This window comes from Choloepus didactylus, chromosome 2 (genome assembly GCF_015220235.1).
Source record: "Choloepus didactylus isolate mChoDid1 chromosome 2, mChoDid1.pri, whole genome shotgun sequence".
NCBI lineage: Eukaryota > Metazoa > Chordata > Mammalia > Pilosa > Megalonychidae > Choloepus > Choloepus didactylus.
In genome coordinates this window covers 178,023,588-178,042,523 of record NC_051308.1, presented here as the reverse complement: position 1 = coordinate 178,042,523, position 18,936 = coordinate 178,023,588, and the positions used below count along the sequence as shown (strand labels likewise).

At 39.3% G+C, this 18,936-nt stretch overlaps 1 protein-coding gene across 1 annotated transcript in view; it reads left to right on the top strand.

The window, feature by feature from the left end:
• Positions 1-18,936, top strand: part of IL12RB2 (interleukin 12 receptor subunit beta 2) — an 87,268-nt gene that overhangs the window by 3,562 nt on the left and 64,770 nt on the right. The window contains exons 2-5 of the mRNA XM_037826956.1: positions 10,425-10,523; positions 12,022-12,309; positions 17,668-17,782; positions 18,645-18,829. Coding sequence (XP_037682884.1) covers positions 10,448-10,523; positions 12,022-12,309; positions 17,668-17,782; positions 18,645-18,829 — 664 coding nt within the window. The 5' untranslated portion in view covers positions 10,425-10,447. The remainder of the gene's footprint in view (positions 1-10,424; positions 10,524-12,021; positions 12,310-17,667; positions 17,783-18,644; positions 18,830-18,936) is intronic.

Here is an 18,936-nt window from a genome sequence, read left to right as displayed (position 1 = left end):
AGATGTGGGGTTGTCAGTGTAGATGTTTTAATTGAATTCCTAGTTTATATAAGAAACATTGTGAGATGGTAATCATGACTCTAATTTTTTTTACCTCCAGTGTGCCTCCAATTATCTTAAGATAATTGTGAAATTCCTAGAAAACTGTCAAAAATTATTGTATTGTGCTTTAATGTTTTTGATGCCACTTAGCACCTTATGAGAAGACTCAGGATTGATGTTAGAAGGTAAAGCAAAATCTGACAGAATTTTACAACACCCAAGATCCAATGGTGACCATCCCCACCCCCACTCTCGGTCCATAAATAGGGAGAGGAGACTTCAAGGTTGAGGACGTCAAAGGAGAAGATGTTTTAATAAAGTAGGGAAGAAAATTTAGTGAAAGAGACTTCGTTTTTCAATAACTGTTGATTTCCATTTTTTAAAATGAGGAAATGGAGGCTTTGAAATGTGAAGTTACTTGTGATGGTGGCACAGGTAGAGGTATAGGGCCAGGGGTAGAGCCCCGTTCTCTAGTGCCAGACCCCGTGTCCTTTCCAGTACATCAACTTTCCCAATAGAAGGTAGCTTTTTTATCTATAGTTCTTTGAAGGATGTAGAGGGTGAAAATAGAAGAAGTTGGATTTTTGAACTTACTGAACAAGTGCCAGGAAGTTTTAGGCTTGTGGGAGCTAATTAAGGAAGGGGGAAATGTAGCAAATAATATCTAGTTATTTGAAATTGTCTTGTTTCTTCAAGACTCCATATGTGTCCTGTTTCTTCTAATTTCTCTTTCTTTTTTTTTATTATATTGGGAGAATACTTGTTCAATTTATAGAATATTTTATTCTATTTCTATAGAATATTTTATTCAAACTACGAATGATTTGGAGGGATAAGATTCCCTGATGCATTTCAAATGTGATTTGTTTACTCACATTTCAGGAGCCTGTCTGTTAAATAAAGCATGTTAGATCTGAAAATGGGAATCAAGACAAACTGAACTACTATAAAGAACATTCTGAAAAACATAAAAGAAGAGAGACAGGAAAAGGGGAACAATTTCTTTTTTTTAAAAAAAAAAAAAAGGTCATAAAAAGAGGAAGGAGAAAACATACTAACTGGAAAAAAAAAAAGGAACCAAGTTCAGAAGTCTTCTGAATTCAAGCAAGAGAAGAAATTTCCTGTACTTGGGTGCAGCTAGAGAAGAACCTAGGACTACAGAAGTTTACCAGGAAGATGAGAGAAAATTCAAGGGAACCTACGCAGCTGCATAAGAGAGGAAAACAGGTGTCTGTTGAGTTGGCTTATGTAAAGGATATTTGCACTATTGGGTAGAAAGAAGAGCAATAGAGGAGGTTGACATGGTGTTACTTTCCTTCCCCTTCAAGGGATTTAACATGACATTACAAAGGGGCTGATTTGATGAATCTGACTGACCTGCTTTTGTCCATGTTTTGACTTATTAGATTTTTAACCAGATGGTAGATTTGGAAGGAAAAAGGCTTAACGCTTTAGTCAGGAGAATGTTGTTTTTCATGACGTAGCTCGTCATGGAGAAGAGAAGCTTGGCTCCAATGGCTAAGCTGAGAGTGAACTACTTGGTGGATTTGATTTTCCTTGTCCCTCTCCATAGTGGAGAAGTGGAATAGATCACTAAAGATGGCTGTATATTGTATGTGCACTGGGTTTTGTTGTTTCATCATCTTTTGAGAGGGTTATCAAAAATAATGATTCAAGTTTCTGCATATTAAAGCATTAAGCATTATAAGTGCTTCACTAGATTGGTATCATAAAGATTGTATGTAATGTGCTTGGCATCCTGCCTGGCAGCTAGTAAGAACAACAAACTGTGGCATTAGTATTAGTGTTAGTGTTACTGTTAGCATTTGCATTGGTATTATTATTAATTTTGTGCAGCTACTGTTGCTACTGAGCAGAAGCAGCCTCTCATGCTAGAAGGAATGTTGGGTTAGAAAATAGGAGACATTGGTTTTGATCGGAACTCTGCTATTAATGTGACCTTGAGGAAGTCCTCTCTTTTCTCTAGGCCTCAGTTTGCCCATTTGTAAAATGGGGAAAGTGCAATAGATGATCTGGAAGGGGTGGTCTCTATATGGATCCTTCTTTCATGGTCCTGATCACCACCAGTATGACATGTCTGTAAGTCACTTTGCCAGAAGTAGAGAATTTTGTGCCCTGCCTCATTAAATCGTCTGACAGAAGCATGCATTTGCAAGACAGCCAGCCTCACAAATTCACGTAATGATGAGTGGCCTGAGAGGATCCCTCCCCCTGGAGGCATGGATGCATGTTCAGGGCTATCACTTGGTTATTCTGTGGTGGTCCAGACAGAAATGGCAGCTGTTGGGATGGGGAGAGAGTCGCAGGGGTGTGGTAGTTACTAGGGGTTGCAGTTTGCTAATGCTGCCCTTAAGCAAAACACCAGAAATGGATTGGTTTTTATAAAGAGGGCTTATTTGGTTACACAGTTACAGTCTTAAGGCCATAAAGTGTCCAATGTAAGGCAACAATAGGGTACCTTCACTGAAGGATGGCCGTTGGTGCCCAGAAAACCTCTGTTAGCTCATAAGGCATGTGGCTGGCGTCTGCTTGCTCCTAGGTTGCATTCAAAATGGCGATCTCCAAAATGTTGCTCTTGGGACATTTTATCCTCTCTTAGCTGCGGCTCCTCTTCAAAATGTCACTCTCAGTTGCTCTGAGTTCCTTCTGTTTGTCAACTTTTTATGTGGCTCCAGTGATTTAATTCAGACCCACACTGAATGAGTGGGGTAACACCTCCATGGAGATTATCCAGTCAGAGATCTTGCTCACAGTTGATCGAGTCACGTCTCCATGGAAACACTCAATCAAAGAATTACAATCTAATCAACACTAATACATCTACCCCCACAAGACTGCATCAAAGAACATGGTATTTTGGGGGACATAATACATCCAAACTGGCACACTAGGTAACTTTTGAATTCTCCTGATTTTTTTTTTTTTTACAAGTTCTTTAATTGCCTAACAGGATTTTTTTTTTAACCTAGTCTAATAAAACATACAATTCCAGTACATTTAAAGTCACAAGTGATTTAGAAAAGCAAAAGCAGGATCCAGAAGGAGAAGTGAGAACTAGCTTCTGTGGGGTGCCAGCTCTATGCTAGATATTATCACAGGTCCTCAACAAGGTCTGTAACTCTTCACAATAACTTTCCCTTGGTAGGTATCACCATACCCATTGTACAGATAAGGAAATGGAACTTTCACAGTTAATAACACATGGTAGAACTGAGATTCAGTAGCTTTTCTTTCCCACAATACCACCCTGCCCCTTACCCTTAATATGGTGCTACAGAAAAAAAATAAATAAATAATGTGGAAGTAGAAAGGCATTCCTATGTGAAATGATCACCTATGGAAGAAAATTTCAGGGTTGTTTCCTAGTCTAGTGAAATATGATTTTGAAGGAGCTGCATATTTTGGGCTTGTTCTAGTTTGCTAGTGTTGCTGGAATGCAAAACACCAGAGTTGGATTGGCTTTTACAAAAGGGGGTTTATTTGGTTACACAGTTACAGTCTTAAGGCCATAAAGTGTCCAAGGAAACACATCAGCAATCAGATACCTTCACTGGAGGATGGCCAATGGTGTCCGAAAAACCTCTGTTAGCTGGGAAGGCACATGGCTGGTGTCTGCTCCAAAGTTCTGGGTTCAAAATGGCTTTCTTCCAGGATGTTCCTCTCTAAGCTGCAGTTCCTCAAAAATGTCACTCTCAGTTGCTCTTGGGGTGTTTGTCCTCTCTTAGCTTCTCTGGAGCAAAAGTCTGCTTTCAATGCCATTTTAAACTGTCTCTCATCTGCAGCTACTCTCTCAGCTTCTGTGCATTCTTCAGTGTGTTCCACTTGGCTGTAGCTCCTCTTCAAAATGTCACTCTCAGCTGCACTGAGTTCCATCTGTTTGTCAGCTAATTTATATGGTTCCAGTGATTTAATTTAGACCCAGTCTGAATGGGCCGGGTAACACCTCCATGGAAATTATCCAATCAGAGTCATCACCCACAGCTGGGTAGGGCACATCTCCACAGAAACACTTGAAGAATTGCAATCTAATCAACGCTGATACATCTCACCACACAAGATTACATCAAAGATAATGGCCTTTGGGGGGACATAATACATTCAGACTGGCACAGGGCTCCTCTCTGGAGCAGTGGGAAAAGACTCACTGAAGGGTAGTTTTTGCCCTTCCTCTCTTGCCAGTTGCTATATTTCTGGTTCTGGTATCCCCCTAAATCTGAGACATTGTTTTCGCTCTCTGGAAACTGTCACAACTTGAGTCATGAGTCAATGATATCTTTGATTTTCTGATTCAACCTAGAGTTGTAGTTTTAATATGGACTCTCCAGGCAGGCTTACAAAGGATGTTTACCATTGATAGGAGGTTTCATTTTATTGGAAGATACCTCATTTACTTGAAGATCTTTGAAGTTCAGAATTTCTCATAAATGGAGAAGCTGTTTTTACCTGATATTCAGAGAAAATGAGTAAGTTTGTTTTTTGGGCAGTGTACTATATAAACTAAAAATTTCTCTCTCTCTCTCTCTCTCTGTCTCTCTCTCTCTCTCTCTGTATATATATATGTATATATATACACACACATATATATTTAAAAATCCTTATAGCTAATTGAATATTTTACCCTTTGGGGAATGTTACAACTTCATGAATTGCAAATCACATTGAAAATCCCTATAAGAGAGTACTGTGGACATCTTTTGCAGTTAGGAAACAAAAACCTATTTTATTTCTATGTATCTGTCCATACATTTATCTTCTGGTTCAATCCATCCTTTCTTCTACTCCAGGACATTCCAAACTTTATTGTAGCACCTAGGGTAGCTACAATAAACAAAAATTTGTTAGTGATTGTGCCGGTTTCGATTTATTATGTCCCCAAAACACTGTTATCTTTGATGCAGTCTTGTGTGGGCAGACATATTAGTATTGATTAGATTTTGGAATCCTTTGGGTGTTTCCATGAAGATATGATTCAGTCAACTGTGGACGAGACCTTTGGTTAGATAATTTCCATGGAGGTGTTGCCCCACCCATTCAGGGTAGGTCTGAATTAAATTACTGGAGCACTATATAAGCTCAGATAGAAGGAGCAAGCTTGCTACAGCCAAGAGGGGCACTTTGAAGAATGCACAGGAGCTGAGAGAGGAACTGCAGTTTACAGAGACATTTTGGAGATGGCCTTTGAAAGCAGACTTTTGCTCCGGAAAAACTAAGAGAGGACAAACACCTCAAGAGCAACTGGGAGTGACATTTTGGAGAGATGCTGAAGCCTAGAAAGGAACATCCTGGGAGAAAGCCATTTTGAAACCAGAACTCCAGAGCAGACGCCAGCCACGTGCCTTCCCAGCTAACAGAAGTTTTCCGGACGCCATTGGCCATCCTCCAGTGAAGGTACCCGATTGTTGATGCATTACCTTGGACACTTTATTGCCTTAAGACTGTAACTATGTAACCAAATAAACCCCCTTTTATAAAAGCCAATCCATTTCTGGTGTTTTGCATCCTGGTTAGCAAACTAGAACAGTGATGTTGACCACAATGTAGCAGAATAAGATTTGATCATTTAAACTAAACTAGAAATAAAATAGATGAATGCAGAAGAAAAACCATGTATGTTTTATTCAGGTCAGCACATGTATTGAGTGTCTACTCTGTGCCATTCACTGGGCTAATATGAAAGCAGTGTGGACCCTGCCCCCAAGGAGCTTGAAGGCTAGTGAAGGAGACAGGAAGATGCCTAAATAGATTAGTTCTATTTAATACAGCAGATGCTAAGATAGGAGTATGCCAGGACACTGTGAGAATGCTGGTAACAGGCTCCAGTCTGACCTGAAGCCTTAGGTGAGGCTTCATGAGATCTGACTACTTTCCATCTCCATTGCTATAACTGTGGTCCACACCACCATCGTTTCTCACCTGGATCTCTGTGACTGCTTCCTAACTGGTTCTCCTACTTCCACTCTTGCTCCCATACGCAGGGCACAGAGTATTTTTTAATCAATGTAATTCATATCTTGAAGCACCCCCTAATTAAAATCTTCTAGTGTTTTCCCATGATTTGGGAGTAAAATTGAGGCTTCCTTCCATGGCAAACAATTCCATAGTACATCTGGCCCCTGCCATCCTCTTCAGTTTCATTTCATTCTCCTGCAACACTGATCTTATTTCTGTGCCTTACTCAAGGCAAGCTCATTCCTCTGCCTCCAGGCTTTGTACTCACCATTTTCTCTCTCTGGAAGACTCTTTCCCTAGTCTTCCATTGTCTGGTGCCAATCTCAGCTCAAGCATCACTTCCTAGAAACACCTTCATTGACCAACTTCTCCCTTCCCCGGGTTCTTTCTCCCCTTACACTCTTTTATGTTCCTCTTTTTTCATGATCTAAACTTGTTTGTTATTTATTTTATGTTTTCTGTCTCCCTACTCTAGAATGTTAATTCCATGAGACTAGAAACTCTATCTTTTTGTCCACTGTATCCGAGCTCCTGGCACATATTAGGTGCTTAATGCCTACTTGTTGAATGGATAACTGAATGAAAGATGTCAGAGCTGAGATTTAACAGTTGACTAAGACTTAGCCAGTCTAAGAATATTCGAAAGGTAAAGAGATAGCATGAACAAAGACACAGAGGATTGAATCACGTAGGATATGAGGAGGGACTATAAGCAGGTCAGCGTTACTAGACGGTAGTATCTACAGAGAGTGGTGTTAGATGTGGCTGGTGATGAACACACAACTCACAAAGGCCATAGTACACCATGACCTCAGACTTCATGGTTTAGAGAGGGGAAATGGTGGGTCAGATTCCATTAGATTAATGTTTCTGAAACATTAAATACCCAAGAAATACATTTTATATTATTTCTGAACTGAGGGCCATTCCCAACTTCTAGAGGCCACTATCTTCCTTGGCTTGTATACCCTTCCTCTGTCTTCAAAGCCAGTAGTGGCGGATGAGTCCTTCTCACATCATGTCTCTCTGACCCACTCTCCTACCTTCCTTTTCCACTCTTGAGAATTCATGTGATTCAGTTGGACCCATCTTCCCAATTCAGCATAACCTCTCCATCTCAAGGTCCTTAATTTTACTCATATTTGCAAAGTTGGTTTTGGCATGTGAGGTAACATAGTCACGGGTTCTGGGGATTAGGGCATGGACACTTTTGGGAAACCATTATTCTGCCTACCACAAGGATGTTTATAGGGAGTTTTCCCTATATTCCTTCCCTGCCTCCTACCCTTCCTTTCAACAGACATTTATTGAGTACCTACTCTTTCCCAGTGCTAAGTGTTGATACACAGAAGCAAGCAAGACGGTCAGTGTTCCTGCTCTCATGGTGGCTTGTATTCTGGCATGGAAGATAGATAACCAAGTAAATATACAAGTAGTAACAGATTGTACCATGAAGGTGATGAATAGAAAGTAACTGGGGAAGACCACTGTGAACAGGTGGTCAGGGCCAGGCTTTCTGAGGAAGTGATACATGATCTGAGATCTGAAAGATGTAAATCAGTCAGCCACGCTAAGAACCAGGGGAAGATGATTCTAGCAGAGAAAACAGAAAGTGCAAAGTCCAGGCAGCCAAGGGCTTGTCTTGTTCAAGGAACAGTTCAAAGGCCAATGTGAATGGAGCACAGTGAACAAGGCTGAAAGATAGAACAGATGATATGCACTAGATGGAGAGACGCAATACCACCCATATTTGAGGGATTGAGTGTGGTGAGGACTTTGGACTTCGTTCTAACAACAATGGGGTCCTGTTTAAGGGTTTTAAATGTTGGCAGTGGGAGGTAACCTGACCTAGTTTGTTTTTAAAAGGTAGTCAGCTATATGAAAATCACTTAGGAAGGGGCAAGGATGGAATTGGAGAGGCACATTAGGGGGATATTATAGTAGTCTAAGGGAGAGATGGCAGTGGTTTGGATTAGGGTGAGGACAGTAGAAATGGAGAGAAGGGGGTTATTTGTAATACATTTTGAAGGTAAAATTGAGAGGACGTATTGAGGGTTCAGTTGTGGGAGATGAGAATGAGGGTGGAATCAAGGATGAGTTTTAGGTTTTTGAGCAACTGAGGGGTTAAGAGTGTCATTTACTGAGATAGAAAAGGCTGGGGCAAGAACCAGTTTGAAGAAGGTGATCAAGAATTTGTATGAACATGCTAATTTTGAGAAGCCTATTAGATGTCCAAGAAGTACTGCCAAGGAGTCAGATGTATGAGACTGGAACATAGGGAGAGATCTGAGTTGAATATAAGCTTTTGAGAGTCTTTACAATTCAGATGATATCTAGAGCCAGAAGATTAGATGAGAACCCTTTAGGGTATCTTGTTTGCACCAAGGTCCTCTCAGAGTTTAAAGTCAGGAGGAGTAGAAGGAATGAGCAAAGACTATATAGAATTGCTCGTATTATTTGGGGCCTCCCTGAGTGATGACTAGGCTGGCGAATGTATAGGAATGAAAGGGGCAAGTGGGCAGTCTCCTAGAACCCTAGTTGGGCAGGCCTATTGTATCTCTAGTACTTAGCATAGTGCCTAGGACATGGAAAATGGCCACTGATATTGAGTGAGTTTTTCATGAGGCTTTCCTGTATGTTCTGGCACATTTCTAGGTCTGGAGACAGAGATGAACATTTGCATTGGCTACTTCCCAATGGCTTGGCATCACAGAACGTTCCAGCCTGCCTAATAGATTTGGGGCCGACCTTTACTAGGATTTAGAGAATTTGCTAATGACTAGCAGAGCCGTTCCTTAGGTTTGAATTTGGAACCAATCAGAAATCACCATCTTGTATCTTCTGAACCACTCAATTTCAAAATACCCAACAAAATAAGTAGTAATAAACAAATAAACAAATAAAATTGGGATTCTATTGAAAACCAAAACATCCCCCTTGGAATGCTTGGAATTTTTTTTTTTCTGCCAAAGAGATTGATAAAAGAGGAGCAGTGAGCCTTTTACTATCTGTTTTTTCGAAAGTACATGGCTAAAGCAGAAATTCTAAGTTCTCTTAGGATTTAACACTACTAGGTTTGTTTATAATGACGCAGCCCTCTTTAGAAGAAAAAAACAGGTTTTTATGGCATAATGATTATTTTCACACTCAATTTGAAATCAAATTTGTTTTGTTTTGAGACTTTGGTGGCAGCCTTGGAACAGGTGGCACCAATGTAATATTGCACACAGATCTTTGGGAATGGACTCTAATCATTGTTTATGCTGCAGCCCATTTGATGAAACATTTAAGACTGTGCTAATGTCTCTTGCAGAAGAAACTTTGAGATTGCTTAAGCTGTTGGATCATTGGCTTTAGCTTAGGAGTTCTGCCTCGGTGAGAAGATTTCTCTGCCAGTTTAACACGCCAAAAACCAGTGTTTGAACCCCAAGAGTATTTCTGATGACTCTCAGAATCCTCTCAGTTAACAAAATTCAGATAACTTCAGTTAGGACTCTCTAGCAGACAGTGTATGTTCTAAAAGTCTTCTCCCATTTTTCAAACGAGACAGCCTTCAAAACCAAATTTGAATGATATTTGTTTTGTTTTGTTTTGTTTTTCTTGAAAGTGGTCTTTGGCTGTCTTTCTTCTTTTTACTTCTTCACATCACCAAGAATAAATTCTTCCTCCTTGGTCCTCCAATAACTCTGTATTTCTTAATTTTAGGAATATCATATACCACGCTGTTTCATATTTATTGATATTTATTTCCTGTGTTAAACTCTGAAGCCCTCAAGGTTCCAAACCCTCTGCCTAGCACAGTTTTTGGCATGTAGTAGGTAAATGACAAGTGCTTGAATGGATACATGAATGAATGAACCAAAGAAAAAAATGTACTGTTATTTCAATTAGTTGATATTTCAATTATGTATTAAGGTTGGGCCTTCTCTGTTAAAAAAAAATGTGTCCATTTATGGATCATAATACCATTGGATGCTGAAGAGGGGAGTGGCTTGTGTACTAACATTATTGAGTAGCAGGCACTATGCTTTTATACAGATGACTTTTTTATATCTACTACTCTGCAAGTTAAGTTTCATCATTGCTATTTTCTAGAGGAAGAGACTGAGTCTCAGAAAATTTAAGTAGCTTTACCATGGTCTCAAAGTATTTAAATCCATGTCTAAAGGACTCCAAAACCCATCTTCTCCTCCCAACCTTTGCTGACCCCAGGCATCTTAACTGAGACGGGGACTGGAAGGTGGCTAAGATTTGCAATTCACTGGTTTAAAGGTAGTCTACATTTTTAAAAAAAAACAAACAAAATCTTAGCAACATGGAGAAAAATTAAACGGCATTTAAAACTCTTCTGAATGATATTGTTCTGATCTTTTCTGAATGTATTGAACATGAATGAATCTGTCTTTTATAAGGTGTTTTCCGGAGTTGACTGTTCATGGCACATACTGTTAGAGGATACACATCGGCATTTATTTTTACGACCATATGGCTGTCAGTTCAAGCAAAAATAGGTAAGATATTTCTGTATCCTAATCTGTGGAAGGATTTGTGGTTTAAATTCTCAATTACAGATGAAATATGCATTTCTGGTAAATGTTCTGATAATAATTGACCTTTTATAGTCTATCTTCTCTCAGTTAAGTACATAAGTTTGGTTCTGTGTCTGTAGCTAATATGTATTTAATTTAGGCTAATTGTTAATGTAAGAGTCCAATCATGTTATTTCCTTTTAATAAAGTGTCTGGGTAACCCTGGCTAGGAATCATGAATGCATAGTTTACCTTACAGTGCATTTTAACAGAGGGGTTTTCATGGGTGGATTCAGTTATACTAAAATATTAATGGATGGCATTATTTTTGCTGTTCTCTTGGGAGCTTGTTCTTAACTTTCTGGCTCATCAGGAAGAAGAAACAGGCCAAAGAAACAGAGAATAAACATATAAGTGAGATAAGAGACAAGGAGACTCACTTAGTTTTTATCCTGAAAATAAAAATGAGAACTTTTTATTCAAAATTAATTTTCAGTGTCTCCTTTATTTTATTGAAATGACCTCTTTATCAGTGCCTGCTTTTAACAATTGATCCAAGACATCTTAAAATTACTCAGAAAAAGATTTTCAGTGAAAGCTTTATATCACATCTGAAAATACAGACTGAATCTATAATTATGAGGTTCTTGTCATCAGTAGTTACTGAGTACCACCACCAGCTGTTAATTTCTGAATAGTTGTCATAATTTATTCATATAAAGCTTTGAAACAGGATTTAACATGGTCTCTGATATATGGGAAACAATATAGAAAATCCTTTTAAAAGAGTAATACGTTCATATAATTTCATCTCTACTGGGTAATGGTTTATCCAGCCAGTTCTTACCTCTCGTAGGAATACCAAAATATTGCATGGGAAGATCTAATTTCCATCCTTGCTGCCAACTACAAGCACAACAAAGCCTCTGAATATTTTTTCTTTATTATAAATAATGTTACAGATTACACATACTTTATACCACTAATACAGTAAGAGAAGGAATTATTCCTACATTTGCCCTTAAAATTGCAATACCTTTTTAAAACTGGGTTTTCTTGGTATGAGTATTAAAATAAGCATTGTAAATTATAAATCGTGATGGAAACAAATGTGATTTATTCTGGGAAGCCCTTTTTCGTGGTCTAGTGGATGATTTGCATATGAAAGGAGCTGGTTGTTGCGGGAACTATGCTCTCGCATATTCTTCCAACCCTATTTTCTCACCACTTTCCTATTTATGGTAGTGGTTATAGTATTACTATTTTGAGCAGGATCCATATTTTAATTCAAATGCATTTAGACTTTAATATGGTTGCCTTCTGTTATCATGATGCATCACCAATACAGCCAGAGAGTGTAGATTATTTATATTTCCATGATCTGATGGGGTTAATATAACCCTGCCTTTGTGAATTCTGCAAATCCTCCATTTGGGTTCCTTATGTGCCAACTGAGTATTGCATTTGTATCTTATTATAGATGTGTGCAAGAGAGGAGATGTTACTGTGAAGCCTTCCCATGTAATTTCACTTGGATCAGCTGTAAATATTTCATGTTCTTTGAAGCCCAAACATGGCTGCTCACGCTATTCCAGTTTGAACAGGTTAATCCTCTACAAGTTCAACGAAAGAATCAGTTTTCAGCACGGCCACTCTCTCAGTTCTCAAGTCACAGGTCTTCCCCTTGGTACCACCCTATTTGTCTGCAAACTGGCCTGTAGCAGTAGTAATGAGATTCGAATTTGTGGAGCAGAGATCTCAGTTGGTGGTAAGCAGTCCATTCTGAATTCCTAAAAATTGGTGTACTATTAGTATCTGTGATGTGTTCAGAAGAAACTCAAAAAGAGATCAATGCTATTTTTTGTCCCATCATATGGGAGATGTTATCTTGGTAGCAACATGAGAACTTCAATGTGAAAAGTCTAGAAATCTATAAAATTGGAGCTCATTGGGTAAGCATCTCTCTCTCCTCTCTCTCTCTCTCCCTCCACCACTCCTTTCTCTCCCTCTAGACCATTTACCTGTTGTCCTTGGACTCTGATAGCAGGAAAATGGATCTCTGCAGAGTCTTCCTGCCTCCTTGACATAAGAATTTATTCAAAGCTAAAATCTCCTAAAAAGGAAAAGAGATGGATCTTTCTTCTTAGACAGTCCAAGCTGACCACCCAGGCTGAGTACCTCTCCTTTCTCCTAACTTAGTGTAAAAAAAGTAGTTCTCATGATCCTCTTTGTTCCCTTTCAACCACACCTACCCTTGACCATTCATTATCATACTTAGCAGAAGTAAAAAGAGAACTATCATCATATTTACTGTTGTTTCCTGGGTTCTCTAGAAAACTGAGGACAAATGGACATACTAACACTTGTCACTTGGTCACTAGAAAAATCCCCAGAAAGAGCATATAGAAATACAATGACAGAGAGAAGAATTTATCTGTTTCTCATTGGTCAAAATTCACCTCACAGGGCCTCAACTTCCCCACACTACTTGTCTCTCCAGGCAGCTGCTGGAGGATTAGAACTAAGATATCAGAGTTGTTATCTGTAGCATTAGCCACAGCATACAGGATAAGCCAGAAGCACACCTGCCTGCAGCTTGCAGCCTGCAGCCTTGCAGGCCCAGTAAGACAAGCCAGTGAGTATTTCCTGGGCCCTACATGATCCCGTGGTGCCCTGTGCCTCAGTGTTTCCAGAGAAGCCTCCGGAGAGGTGAGAGGCATGAGGGGACTAAGATGGGTTGCTGCAGGAGGCTAGCTGGACAAACTGTAAGGACTGTATCTCTTCTATGAAGGTAGTAAGATGAAGCTCAGTGAGACTCTTTCCAGGAAGGATGGAAGAGATGGAAGCCTCTTCTTGGTGACCTATAAGGATAAGGTTGGTGCTTGGCAGTTTTCCTAGAGGGTCACGAGAAGCATTGAGCAGAAAACCATGGCCAAGCAAATTGACAAGGGTGGGGGGACAAGTGGTGATGGGAGGCATAAACCAGGTCCAGTCTTCCTCTCCCAGTTCAGGGTGTCCTGTTCACACCATTCTGGGCTGTATACTCTCACCTTAGACAGCCTGTGCTGTGGCAGAAGAAACATGGACTTTGAATCCTAATCCTGCCACTGGCAGTATACCCTTAGACAACTTAAATTCTGTGAGCCTCAGTTTCTCCATCTGCATTATGAAGATAATAATACGTACCTCATAAGGTGTTTGTAATGATCAGATGACACATTGAATGCAAGGTGCTTAACCTAGTGCCAGGCACTTAGGAAGTTATAAGAGCTAGGATTGAAATTTCATCCAGTTTTCTCTTTTCTTCATGTGCGCAGCTTGCTGAGTGTCTGTGCATGTGTCCCTTAAAAGAAAGTACAAGTACTGGTTAAAAAAAATGAATTTATGAAAATGAACTTAAAAAAATACAACAGTGGTTTTCGCTTCCCTTGCCCTCAGAACACCTGAATATTTCACCCAGGTGATTTCCCATCTTATCAGAACAATATTACCTATTTGTATAAGACATTCTCAGCTCTGTGATTTTACTTGCAGGTGTCCACAGTGCTGTTGGCATTTTCTTTTTTTAGTAGAGTGACAACAGCCTTGGCAGTCAGTACCCTTGCGGACACATGTAGCCATAGCCATTGCATTCCATTTCATGTCTGTGTTGAGCTATGTTAGAATTCTTTGTTACCCTTTTCAGTTTTTACTTCCCATCCAGAGCAAATAGATGCATTTATGACAATTTGCAGGATACCATGAAGAATATCTGTCACGATGCAGCTCAGTTGGGTGATGCTGCCAGAATGTTGCTTATGCAACATGCATACGTGGTAACCACACAATCAAGCAACTGCTCTTTGAGCCAGTTTAGCAGCTTTGAGGTAAAGGACTGACTGGAAGCAACACCTTTTCTGCATACAGCTAGTCATTCCAAGAAAAGACACAATGAATTTTGGTTTCATCCAGTATAGTAAGTTCAATCCTTTCTAGTGAGGGAATAAACAGCCCATTTTCTTTTTTGTGATAAGTGGTGATCCACAGTGCCTTTGCATATACGGAGATGGCCCATCATAAAGTTGTCTGGTTTTTCAGAACTGGAAATAGGCAAGCTACCTTTAAGCCTTTACTTTCCGGCCCTTCCCGGACATGGGCTGCTCTGTCCAGAGCTCATCCAAATTGTGTAGTCACTAAACAGCCAGTGCTCTTAGCCTCATAGGATTTATCCACATCTCACTTAACAAATCAAGACAATAAATGAAAGACAATAGATTCTTGCTTGGTGGTTTTTGATATATGCTTTGTCTGTTGATATTTTTGAAAGTTATTTTTCTAAGACTTTATTTTATGTAAGTAGGGCTTTTAAAAACAATAGCAACAATATTTGTAACAATTTATTACAATATAAGCTATTTTAACTTTTCAGAGACTTGGAAACCTGATCTTTCCTTGGCATCAGCTATTGTATATTTGTATCAAGGAGGATTATGTCTGGTTTCCCTTGGGACAGACAGACTCTGCCAAAACCAAATCCTAGGCTAAGGTGGACACCTGGATTTCATTGTCCAGGGAACTCATGTTGAGGAAGTTGACTTGATTTGTGGGTGAAGACTGTGCTTTTTAAAATGAGAGTCTCTGCAAACCTTTAGGAATAAAGGTGAGGGTGAGAACTAACTTTTTCATGATGTGAAAGTGCTGGCACTTTATGTCTCATTTTCTTATCAGAAGACCCTATGAAGTGTTTAGGGTGAAGACGGCGGACTGAACACATGTATTTACTTTCATTTCCCCTGAAATAAGGACAAGATGATAGTAAAGAAAGTTTTCAAGTGGAACAGGCATTCAAAGACAAAAAGAATGGGAGGGAAAACACATCAAGAAAATATTACCAGTTTTTGGAAGCTGGAAAGCAGGCAGGCTGGTGATAACTGACTTAACCTACTTAGCCTACAGCTGACAGTGAGAAAAGTCAAAATGCAATCTAATTTAATGCAGAAGTCTCCACCCCAGAAAGATTCAGAAAATGGTGGTACCATGTACTTCTGGGAGTGAAGATAAAAATGTAGCTAAAAATAGCAGGTTTGATTGAAAGTCTATTCAAAAAAGATTTTCAAGTCCTCTACCCAATTCTGTGTGGCCAGGAGGTAGCTGCTCCCCAACTCTGGCATAAGCCTGGAGGTTTAGTATGTGGAAAGGTGAAACAGAGAGTCTCTGAACTAGGGGATACTAGTCCAGTGGAGGTTGGCAGAACCATATAGAAAAGCTGAGAGATAAGGGAACATTTACCTACAGCTCCCCCTCCATTCAGCAATAGGAATGTTGGCAGCCAGGCCTGTACCCTTCAGTTAGAAAATTAGAAAATCCTTTTCTAGGAAATCTGACCAGGCCAAGAAAACTACCTAAAAATATTGATAAAAAGGGTTACCAAAAAAAAAAAAAAAAACCAAAACCTACCAAGATCACCCTAGAGTGAAACCCAGAATCAATAAATACCCCCTCCTCAACAGAGCTCAACCTATAATTTAGTGCCCCACTCTTATATATAAGTGAAAATACCAAGACCTGAGGAAAATATGTAACAGGAAAGACAGAAACTAAAAGCAAACAAACCAAAAACAATCATATGGAACAAAGCAAATAAGCAAAGTGGAGGAAATAGAAAATGTTCAGGGAGAAGAAAATGTTAAAAAAAAAAAAAAAAAAAAACACTATCCTTAATTACTTTAGAAAATTGAGTTGAAAAAATGCATACAGAACAAATATAGGAGGCTATTAAAGGGTCATTCAGAGAATAGAAAACATGTCCCCCAGTAGGAGTGTAGAAATACCAACAGAAGGCATTTCCCTAATAGTCAAGCAAAAAAGATCAAGAGTTTAAGCATACAGAAGATACAAAATAAAATTAAATATAGTTCCTACTCACAAGTAATAAAAATTTTTAGAAAGAAAAAAACAGAGGGGAGGAAATCATCAGAGAAATTATTCAAGAAAATTTTCCCAAAACTAAGGTCGTGAGTTCCCAGAATGATGAATCCTCTGAGAACCCAGAAGAATGAATGAAAATAGAACTTTGTTAAGCACATTTTTGTGAAAATTCAGAATACTGGGGACAAAGAGAAGATTCTACAATCTTCCAAAAGGAAAAAAAATAGATCTGATTTACAGTGGTTCAAGAATCAGAATGGCTTCAAGCTTCTCAACAGCAACCTTGAATCTAAAAGACAACAGAGCATTAGAATCCTGAATGAAAATCTTTTCAACTTATAATTTTATACCAGCCAAAGTATCAGTCAAGTGTGAGGGTAGACTAAAGACATTTTTAGCATGCTCAAAGTATTTCCTCCATACCATTTTCCCAGGGAACTACTGGAGGATATCCTCTGCCAACACAAGTAATTAAATCAAGAAAGGAGAAAGCATTGGATCTAAGGAACAGGAGATCCAACACAGGAAAAAGTGAAGGGATCCACAGGATGCTAAGGCTGGACAGTCCCAGAATGGCATAATGTGTTATAGTCCAGGATAACATGACTAGGGTGTGTGGGTGGGTGTTTTGGTGGCAAATTCCAGGTCAGTGGAGAAAAAGACTCCCTAGCTTTTAAAGATGACTACTGTTTGAATGGGTTTCACTCTTAACTAGTCATCACCAGAGGTAACTGAACAGGTGCTGGATGCTCATCTGTCAGGGAGAATAGTAGAATGTGGTGGGGACAGGCTTGGATTAAAGTCAGCCACACCAGGACTCAAGCCTTGATTCTGCCACTTGCAATATTGGACAAGATGCTTAACCTCTCTCTCTAAGTCTCAGTTTCTTCATTGATAAAATGAAAATAATAAAAGTATCTACCTCATGAGACTGCTAGAATGTTTAATAGAGAAAAACTATATGTAAAACACTTAGTGTAGAGCTTGGCATGTAGTAACTGTTTGATCCAAGGTCACTATTGTTATTGCTGTTATTAGAAGAAATACATTCTTTGGAGTAAATTTGAACTTGATAGGAACGAAAATGCCTCCCAGCTCATCTGGCTATGGGGGACTGGGAATAAGTGTTGTCATCCTGTTAGACGAGTTACAACATTATGATTTAAATATCACCTTGTGATATTTAAAATACAATGTTTTGCTCTCTTTATTTTTAAAGTTGTTCCAGAACAGCCTCAAAACCTTTCATGTATACAAGAGGGAGAGCACGGGACTGTGGCCTGCACTTGGGACAGAGGGAGAGACACCCACCTATATACTACGTATTCTTTACAGTGAGTGTGAGATTATATTTTTTGCAGCTCTTTCATGGGACTTCTGTTAGAGGCATTTAGAAATATCCAACAGTTCTATTTTTTACCAAAAAGAAGAAACAGTAGTCACCTCTGGTCAATTAGATGCTTAAAAAAGTATCTACTGTTCATCAATTATAACGGATTCATTCATCTAAAGTATGAGGGCTGATGTCTTAAAGTAACTTGGAGCGCTTTTCAGGTATCCAAGGCTGGGCATTCTTCCCTGTTCTACTGGTTAAAACAGGCTGCATGAAATCCTTTTCCTCTCCTGCAGTCACAGACTCTTGGAGTCATGATATATAATTGACTCTTCCTTGTGGTAGCTTTCTGTTACCTTTGGAGGACTTTCTTTTTATAGCACCTTTTCCTAACCTGAAGGTCCGCAAGAGGAGACGGTCTGGGAGATTCTATTCCTTGACATTGATTCCATGATCCCATCCAAAGATCCAGCTGATTTCCTCTAGGTGTCCCCAAGCCCAGTGAGCAGGCGATGGGGAAAAGGAGGTGGAGCCTAGGAGTCAAATCCGGCCACTGCTGTAATGGAAGCTGGCATTTTTGTGCAGTTGATGCCAAGGTAGCCATGGAGCCTTTGGCCAATGATGGGAATTTCCCTGAGGGCCTAATATGGCAGCTAGGGTTTTGGGAATTCAAACATTGGGGGTGGTATGGTCATATTTATGGCCAAAGAGTATAGGTAGTCCCACAATGGTTCCCCAGGTGATAAGACTGACTTTAAATAACTGTCTAAAATTTTAACTATTTGAACATTTTGTTCTTTTGTACTAAAGGGGAAAGCAGCACACAAAGTATCTTGCTAGACCTAATTGTCTTTTATTTACAGGTTAAATGGACCAAAAAATTTAACTTGGCAGAAACAGTGTGATAATCATTATTGTGACCATTTGGACCTTGGAATAAGTCTAACTCCTGAATCACCTGAATCCAGTTACACAGCCAAGGTTACTGCCATCAATAGACTTGGAAGTTCTTCTTCATTTCCATCCACATTTACATTCTTGGACATATGTACGGTTTATTTCACTTTTTATAGGTGCCATTCATTGGCACATGAAACTCGTTTTTTTAAACACTCAAATCTTATATATGTGGTTGTTTCAAGGGGACTGTAGTTG